Raw genomic sequence first — 9,791 nt, 5'->3', positions numbered from 1 at the left:
GGTAAAACCCAACATTGCTCTCACACTACCTTCTCTGGAAACTGGATTTGAAAGTAATTGCTAATGCCCAGCACGAGGAAGAAATAGTGCACTCAAATCCTAGCTAATCTCACCAAATAGGTTGGAGTCCTAGGAATTTGCCTTACTATGAACATTAGTCATTTTCCTCTTGTTAGCAGCACAAGTCTGGTGATGGCTGACTAAGTTATCCCATTTCTCTGCCTCAGGTTTTACGGCACTAGGATGCAAAGCATGCTTTTGATTGAACAAGTTTGGTCAGCACCGGGAGTCCAAGGGGTGGGGGTTGAGCAGCCAAAAGTGGCTGTGAAAAGCCACTCTGACACCTTGCTGTAAACTCACACTGTTTCTTTGGAATGTGAAATGAGCATCCTACTTGTGCTCCTTACCAGAATCTGTTAAAGACATCCATGCTGGGAAATGGATCAGCACCACACCAAGCTTCTCTTCCTCCATCACTACAAAAATCTGTTTGAGCAGGAAGAAAGCAGCCATGGAGTCCAGCCTTGATGCTGGCCTTTTCTTAACCAGGAACCTTTCTTATTCCCCTGCTTAGCATTCAGCAAAACTTAGTGCATGGTCTGGTTTCAACAACAAGGTGACAGCAAACATATTCATCTTCTCCTGAACGACCAATTTTCTTCACCTTTGTATTCTTTGGAGAACACAAAGAAGGTTGCAGTGATTACTAGCCGAGTGCGCTGTAGCAAGAAGTAGCTAATGTAATGCATCAAAAGGCTTCCCAGTCTGAGCCAGTGCTATGACAAGCTCTTTCAGTAGATCCTGAGGCCAAGAGCCATATAAGCAGTGAAGCTGTACTTGAAACACAAAAGCAAGGTGGGGTATTACTTTTAAGGCACAAGCAGTAGCATATCTGCCAAGTGAATTAAGTCCAGCCCTGATGAGTACCTAAGGGTTTGGTTTTGTCCTGAGGGAGGATGTCTAGAAGAAGACAGATACCATGTGGAATAAGTTTCTTTTCTGCATTCTTTGCCTCAAACCCTGGTACTACAAATCCTAGATGGGAGCATCCATCATCCTGTACCAAAGTTGCATTAAATCTGAATGCTCAGGGCCTTCATTTGTCAGTGGCACAATTCACTAACTGAAACTCACCTGCTGCTCTCTACCAAGGGCCTGATCCTGCAGTCTCTTGCAGTCACAAGAGAAACAAAAACTCAGCTCAAAGGTTTCTTTTACAAGAAATTGCAGAATTGAGCCCCTACTGTTTACATCTGAATTACTAAAAGCGGGTTGAGGGTATAGAGAAGCCAGTCATGTCCTCACACCCTAGTGCAATGATATTATTTATTAGCTTAATTAAAGACTAAGCAGCCTTTTAAGGGAAGAGTTCTACTTGCACCGCTGATTTTTATCTTCTCCTCTGTAAAGTCTCTTATCCTGACTACCAGGAACTGCCTACTACGTGTGACTGAAGAAGCACAAGTAATGGCTTTCAGTCCAAAATTTATGTTTAATTATTTGTGATTTTAATTCCTGATACTGGTTACTGTATCTACAAATCTTGCCCAGTAGCAGTGCTCACTCAGTGTTGTGAGTCTCAAAAGTCTAATGCAGGAGGGCTGACGTTTGGAACATAGGACAGAATATCTTGATTTTCTATTTTAGTAATTAAAGCATTTTTAACAATATTTACAACTTTGTCCTGAAGTTTTCTTTCCTTGACGTTATCCTGCACCTCGTTTTCACGGTACTGGGAAGCTCTTAAGACTAACCACTTCCACAAGAAACATCACTATTAAATAAAAGCACCATGAGAATGCCAAGGAAAAGGGTGAAGGAGAGAGATTAGAACATTACAACATACCTATCTGCCACTGGGAGTTGGTCTCTTCTGCTGAAAACCCGCCCTCCTCTCAGAGTCCAGGAAGTGGTTAAGAACACAGAACTGACATAACAGTTCCAGAATCACACCGTGAAAAACCGAAAGTAATTAAACAGCAAAATTTGTCGCTAGCAAAATTCAGCACGGTCTACTTTGGTCTTCAGTTTAAAAGGTCCAAACTAAAAGCAGATTGTACAGACAGTTCAGTGGCCAAAGGGATAATGATACTACAGGAAGAGACCTCAAACCCTGTTGAGAAGAGCAGCTGAGATATCACCTGCGTAAACCAGAGAAGGTGTAAGACACAGCTCAATACTTCAGTTTTATTGTTAAATTAAGATAACACCATTCAAAAATTGTATCGTTCAAAGTCCTTATAAAAATAATGCACACACTGGCAAACTGCTGTTCCAAACTGAGAATGGATCACTTACTGGCAAAAGCCATGATTTGCTCCTAAAAAAGGGAGAAAGAAAAGTAATTTGTAAACTGGTGATAAGTGTACATTTCAGAAAGCAGCTATGATCTCCTTCCCCTTTCCACATGGACAGGAGTTCTTCTCAGCCTTTTAGTTAAGTGCAAAGCACCTATCCCTGTATGCAAGGAAATTAAAGAAGTTACAGCGTTCCTTTCCTTCTTGAATAGCGCAAAACAGACATAACCAACATGTTCTGTGCTCGGAAAAAGAGGCCTTCATTTGGCTTTCTGCTTTCAACACAGAAACTGAATAAACACCAAGCACTGAAGCAGCAGCATACTGCTCTTAGTACAACCAGAGACATCAATTCAGCCTAGTGTCTTACTGTAATGTAATGCACAGGAAACTGGCCATCTGTGTTTAACAGTAAGAAGGTGACTGGATTTGTGCAATAGAACAGCCAAATTCAGAAATGAGAAATCTAATTTGAAGGCACGTGGGAGCTTTGAGGGCAGGTGGCTCAATGAACATCACGAAAATCCACCAAGTACATCAATGTTGTGCAAAACTCTGGCAGTTAGGCTGCAAACAGAAGTTCTGTGTTTAAGTCTGAACCTTCTCAGGTAACTTCCATTGAAGGCTTCAACTTCAGCCAGGAGAGGACAACTTAACAGGGCAGAACAGCACAGAAACAGATATCTGCATAAGTCACACCCCACATCTGTCAGGTCACCCTGTGTCTTACTCTGAAGGAAGGTTTGTTTTCAGAGGGCTGTTTTTTTCACAGTGCATTTCTGGAACGCAGTTCAAAGTTCCATGTTTGTATTCCATAGCAAAATAAAGCCAAAGTGACTCTTTACTGGTGACTTTGGACCCACAGTTACTGACATAGAGTATAGATTGAGATCCTTCATATTCCCCTGTGCTGCAGAGGAAACCCATAGCCACCAAGCCACAAGTTATGAAGGAAATCCTCAGGCTCATTCACAACACAAGACCTCAGTTTGAACAACTTAGCATTTTCCAACCAAAAAATGTTTCACTGCAAAAATTCTTCAATGGTTTGTGTACAAAGGAAGAATCTTACTTTGACAGGAGGCAGGGCATTTGTTGCTTGCAATCCCCATGTCCTCAGCAACACCAAGGGAGAAAGGCTCGTGGAGTAAAGCCTCTTCAGTAAATCAATAGCAGCTATCAAAGAGACGTTGTGCCTCTGACGTTCTGTCTCAAACCTTAAGAGATGTTTTAAGGATCCTGGAAGAAAGAATTGAATACTCACATTAAAAGAGAATTGCCACAAACAGTTGTGCATCTTATCTATATAGCAGTCTCCACAGATAACTGAAAACACAGAACAGATAAAGGGTCCATCTTAATATAGGCTTGAGTCCATCAGCTAGTTGTTTTTGTCTCACCACCCTTAACTACCATCCTGCAGATCTTTGCTTTGCTTTTCTAAAGCATTTTTTTAGGTTTTGAGGATGTGAATGGCATCCAAGTATTTTTGACTGCTCCAATGAACAGAAGAACAGCTTTGCTTCAAAGATGCGTGTGTCTTTTAAGCAAAAAAGCAGCAAGCTCAACCTCCAAACAGATGATGCTTATCCTGATGGTAGCAGCAGAGGCTTGTAAGGCTAAACATCTCACAGCCAATTCACTGTCTTTGATCCTTACCCAGATCTTGCCCGTTGAAGGCTGCTGCACTGAGGTGATGAGTTAAACATGCAATATCACCAAAACCCAGGTTTACACCTTGTCCTGCAAGTGGATGGACTCTGTGTGCTGCATCCCTAGAGCAAGAGAGGATAGAAGATTATAACCCTTCTTGAAGAAAGCCAAACGGCTGACAAACTCTTCACTTCTTTGCAATTAACGTGATCTTACAGCAGCAAATACAGCTTCATCCAGTACCTCTCTGTGCTCAATTGTCTGCCTACCTCTCCAGCTACAAGAAGCAAGAAAAAGAAGGGTAAGCAAAAAGTAGCTCAGAAAGGTAGAATTATAAAGAGGTGTCCAGCTAAAGTCCAGTGTCAAATCACATGTGAAACAGGCTTTACTATTTTTCTCAGTGCCACAAGAGCAAGCATATCACCAACACATTTCACAAACAAAAGCAGAGAGGCATAACGAATATAAAGTTGTGATGTATCACCTAAAAGAATCTGATTTTTTTTTAATTATGAGTAGACTTATCTGCAAAGAAGCTGAGCACATCACTTAAAGTAATGAAATCTGAGCATGAAATGTAAGATCACGCACTTAAGACGTTAATGGGATATAAAGCACAGAGTACTCATAGGCACAGAGTGACTCAGTGGAAAGAAAGACTGTATTGGAAATGTAATACGGCATAAAGAATTACTATACGCTACCAACATACTGCAGCTGTAGGGGAGAAAAATGTACATTCAGCCTTAGAAGGTAAAAGATGAGGTACTTCCCTCTTTCTATAGACAATTGTACAAAAGCCTATGACATCCTATCCAGAATTATCTGTAAGTTTTGTCATTTGTGCTCAAGACAAGTGAGCTAACACTCCAACTGACATACAGAATGGCTGCTATGTGTGGGGAAGCACAGGTCCATCATGAGACACTGGACTGTTTCACTGGGCTACACAAACAAGAGAAGGAAAACTGTCCCATTTACACAGAAGGCATAAACGACAGGCAGAGAGCTATTCATACAAAAGGCTTTTGTTGACACAAGAGCAAATTATATAAATGGCCTGGATAAAGTCAGACTCCAGCTACAAATGCATTTCTAACCATCTAATATCTTAAGAGGGAGTTGCTGTGCTCACACCATTTCTAACCACACACCACTCACTCACCCAGGAGCTGTTCCAGAGGCCTTACCCGATGAGAGCCACGCGGTGCCTGACGTACTCTGTCGCATGTCCCATCCCCAGAGGGAACACAGCTCTGCTCTCTGGATCTACATTGGCAACACTTGGGGGCAGCTGACGCACCGCAGTCCCTGAGGGTTTCAGAAGTGAAAGAGCAGATCGAAACATGGCCCCAGCAGCATCAATGAAGTCAGAATGGTTTACGTTGCTCCACTGAAACAAGCAAACAAACAAACAGAAAGAAATCTTTAGACGTTAACCCACACTGCACGTATAAAAGAACTCAAAAGAAAGAAAATCTCATCTAGCTCCAGTTATTCAATTAACTACCTAGACAAAAATAGATAATAGAAAAAACTACCTTCAGTGCTTTAGGACATGTGGATAGTGATAGGACAAGGGGGAATACTCTTCAGCTGAGATACAGGAGGCTTAAGTTAAATATTAGGTGGAAGTTTTTCCACACAGAGGGTGGTGACGCACTGGAACAGGTTGCCCAAGGAGGTTTTGGATACCCCATCCCTGGAGGCATTCAAGGCCAGGCTGGATGTGGCTCTGGGCAGCCTGGTTTGGTGGTTGGCAACCCTGCACATAGCAGGGGGGTTGAAACTCGATGATCATTGTGATCCTTTTCAACCCAGGTCATTCTATGATTCTATGTAAGTCTTCAACTAGGATAAGCCTATGCTTCCCATCGTTCAGAAATTTAGTTCAAATTCTACCATACCTTTCAGAACTAACTTAAATCAGTCCCAAAGGGTCATCCTTTTTTGGCCAAATGTCCTCTAATATCACCCCTATCAGAAGAAGCAGCTTGAGAATCCATCTTTCCCATTACTATCCTTTAAGCTGTAGGATTCCATGGTACTTCTCATGATTGCAACAGCCAGCCTCATAACTGCTGTAAGGCTGATACTCACAAAGGCAGAGTTGATGCTATCCACAAAACTTTCCTTGTCCATAGTGAGAAGTTCTGAAGCGTGTTCATGAGATGTAGACCAAACCAGAGAGCTGGCAGTGTCAGACAGCTGCATACAAAAGATTTCAAGGGTAATTATCAGGAGAAAAATAATAAAAACCAAACAAACAAACAATGCAAAGCTTTCCTCACTCTCTTCTTCCTACACCAGTCCAAATGCACGTTACTTTCCCAGCCAAACATACCACAAGTGGGAAATACGAAGGATAAAGTGCAAGGGAAATAACTTCAAAGGCAGAAGGACAAAACAGGCAGAGCAAGGCACAGACAGAAGACAAATTATTAAAAGAACATACTAAAAAGTATAAAACACAGAGACCATGAGGTATCTTACTGGCAGAAGTGCAATTGGCCCTGTGGGGAGGAACCTCTGCCATGCTACGTTATTGTCTGTGGCCTACAGTGGAAAGAAGTGGACAGTTAGGAACTAGTGACTTAACATCATCTGCTTAAGCAGAAGACAAGAGATGGTCTGTAGAATTTCACCTCAGACAAGTGAAGAGTTGCCACCACAGCTGACTGGTCATACTGATGCTCAATGTTCTGAATTTCAGCTTCCTTCCGGACTACAGAGTTATGGCCATCCGCACCAATCTGTGGAAGAAAGAGATGCAGAGCTACCTCTTCATCAGCTCCTGAGAAAGCCAACATTCCCGTCTACAAACCGCCATTAGCATGCACATATATTTTTGTTTATACAGAAGAAGAAAACGTAAGTTCCCTCAGACCAGAAGGGGTGGTCCTTCTGCTCCTCTGCAGTTCAACACAGTTTTCTTGCATCAGGTACAGAAAAGGCTACTCAGTGTGTCTGTCCCTTAGCACCTCTGACAGAGTTAGCAACTCACCTCACTTAAGCCCTCCACGTGGGTGGAGCGGCACACACGGAATCAGAACCAAATCCAGTGGAAAGGACTTGGGCAAGAGATGGTGCCTGAGCAACAGAAATAAAAAGCTTAGTTACCAGCAGTTTGGTCTGAAGTCTGCGTCCATCAGCTAACTCAACTTGGACCCAAGGGCTTGTGTCACAGCTGTGAGAGGGAAGGGGCCAGGTATACCCGACTGCTCTGCTCCCGTAGAAAACCTCCACCCGGTCTGGTGGGAACACAAAGTACCATGGTCACTGCATGACACAGACATGGAAAAAAGGAAACATCACTACAGCAGCAAAGAGCCACGCATGCCTTTAGTGGCACTCTAAAAATACGCTCTACGATTCTCAAGGCAAGAATGAACACATCTGACAAACTGTCAATGCAAAGCCCGCTCTAAACAGAATGTTATACATCCATCTAGTAAGTCTTATTTCAGAGAAGCTGTGTGCTGGTGAATAGCACATGCAACTGTCTTCACGCTGCGTAGCCTACAGCTGATAGATTTCTCCCTCCACTCCCCCCATTTCAAGAAGCTGCCCACGTCCCAGAGTTATTTGTTAGATAAATCATCTTTCTCCCTCTCTTAACTTAGTGTACACAAGAGAAGATAAGTTATCGAAAGCTCTCTTGAGGAAATAAAATATTAAAGAAGTCATCCACTACCTGCTACTGCATCTAACTGTTTTGTAACAGCAGACATAACGACATCATTCTCCACTATGTAACCCATGTCATCTAAGTCATCTTTCTCAAAAGTGATGATGGCTTCAGAACAAGCATCCCACACCTACAAAGAAAAACATTATATGAAGCTACAGAACAAACAGAGAACATGGAAACATCCATCCCAACAGTAAAAGAACGCGTCAATCTAGGAATGCAGAAAGACATCTCCTGAATTACCATCCACTCTAAGCCACTAAAATACATCACATAATTCCTTTCAGGCAACACTCTAGATTAATCCCAAAGGCTAATACTGAAAACAGAAAGTTTTTTCACTCCGTTTTCCTGTTGCATAATTAACACACAATGCTACCCTACCACCTTTACCTTTATTTCTGTCTTTCCTGACTAGGACCTACACCTCCACGTTTACAGCTTCCATTAGGAATCAGCCTTTCACCTTGTAACATCACGACTCTTAGAACAGTTATCTCCCCAGAGAAAAGTACGGCCTGCCCTTTGCCAAAGAAGGAATAAACTATGCATTATTAATGGAAGTATTTCTGAGAATTCAAAGCAGGCAAACACAATATATTTGCAGCCCTGGGTATGGCACCTGCATGCGTCGGAATGGTTTACATCTCAGGTTGCAGACATGATCCCAGGCACCAAAACCTAAAACAGAAAGAGGACACAAATAGGTTGACGTAGTGACACTGAGACTCAAATGAAACTGAAGCTCATTCTGTGCTTTCCTCTCTCACTGACCACGTATCACTAACTACTGCATCATCTGTCCAGGCTATGCTTCCACTACGCCTAAGCAGAGCCAGTGCTGCCCGAGTCAGCGCTTTCCCAGCTCCAGCATCACATTGTCCTGCTGTTAATGTGAGCATTAAGGCACAAGGCTTCTCCCCAAATGCTGCCACTTACACACCAACTCTCACTGGGCAACAGAACAGAGACAAAAAGTCACAGCCATCACTGTTTATAATATTTCTTCCTCCGTATGAAATCAAGGCTTTGAAATGGAAATTGTTCAGAAGTGAGTTACCAGACTGCAAGCACTAACCATGGGAGAATGATGCATATTTTGTGAACAAGGCATCCTAGGTGCTACAGGGAGCCCTTCACAACCTTTAGCCAGCCCAGTATCACAGACAGTAACACACAATGTAAACACATGTACATGTGTATATTGATATAAAAAATCAGGCTGAGCCACTGGAACGTGGAACCTCGTCACCAAGAGAGGGTAATCCAATCCAATCACTGCAACTCAACGTTTATAATACTGAGAGACGAAGCCAAACAACTGCGCTTATGACGAAGGCAGAACACGCTCAAAGGAGTTTTGTTTGAACAGAACAGAAAGCTCAGACACGCAGTTCAGAACACCAAGAACAGAACGGAAGCGATACGTACTGCTCAGGAGGGTGGCTGATCCGGGGGAGATGGAGCTGACCCTGTTGCTGTAGCTCTCTGGTAAGTGATATTCCTTCCTAGGCCCAGCCTCCAGCAAGGCAATCTTCTTGTCATGGAAATGGATATCGTGCCCTTAAACAAGCAAACACAGCCTGCTTTGCCACAACGCCCCTGTCAGATGTCTGCTTCTTCATTCTGCACCTATAACTTCGTGTGTTTTTGTATTTAGACGTTCTGAGCCTTATGCAGAAGCACGCTACAGGGCAGGCCGAGCAGCCAGCTGAGCTTTAGTACCTTTCAGCTTTATGACTACAGCCTTTCGTACACGATAACGCCCCTACAGCCAAGGCATGCATTAAGCTTTCTCATTTTGAACGAACGTTTCCTATTTGCACTCTGACCGCGCTCCCGGCCCCGGGCGGCTGCGGAGAAGGTCACGGCCTTACCCAGCGCGGCGGCCATAGCGCTGCCCACCATGCCGCCGCCCGACACCACCACGTCGTAGAGCGGCGCGGCGGAGGTGAGGGAGCGGAGCGATGCCCGTGGGCAGGCCCGCAGCCGCCCGCCGAGCGGAGCCAGGAGGCCCCGGCCGCACGCCGCCGCCATCGCTGCGGAAGTGACGTCGCGAGCGTCGCATCGCGGGCGGAAGTCGCGCGAGGAAACCATGACAACGGTACCTCTCCCGAAGGGAGAGCGCGACTAAAACAGCTCTTCCGGAT

The 9,791-nt window shown here is 43.9% G+C and overlaps 1 protein-coding gene across 1 annotated transcript; it reads right to left on the bottom strand.

Moving 5' to 3' along the window:
• Positions 1 to 2,173: 2,173 nt before the first annotated feature.
• COQ6 (coenzyme Q6, monooxygenase) lies at positions 2,174 to 9,693 on the bottom strand. The gene is made up of 12 exons (XM_421257.7): positions 9,519 to 9,693; positions 9,073 to 9,204; positions 8,264 to 8,322; positions 7,645 to 7,768; positions 7,071 to 7,201; positions 6,596 to 6,703; positions 6,444 to 6,506; positions 6,051 to 6,158; positions 5,141 to 5,343; positions 3,957 to 4,072; positions 3,370 to 3,536; positions 2,174 to 2,320 (listed from the first exon to the last, which is right to left on the bottom strand). Exons 1-12 carry the CDS (start codon positions 9,676 to 9,678, stop codon positions 2,291 to 2,293), a joined length of 1,401 nt encoding a protein of 466 aa, XP_421257.5. The 5' UTR covers positions 9,679 to 9,693; the 3' UTR covers positions 2,174 to 2,290.
• Between the last annotated feature and the right edge of the window lie 98 nt (positions 9,694 to 9,791).

This window comes from Gallus gallus, chromosome 5 (genome assembly GCF_016699485.2).
Source record: "Gallus gallus isolate bGalGal1 chromosome 5, bGalGal1.mat.broiler.GRCg7b, whole genome shotgun sequence".
Lineage (NCBI taxonomy): Eukaryota > Metazoa > Chordata > Aves > Galliformes > Phasianidae > Gallus > Gallus gallus.
This window is presented reverse-complemented; position numbering and strand designations above follow the sequence as displayed.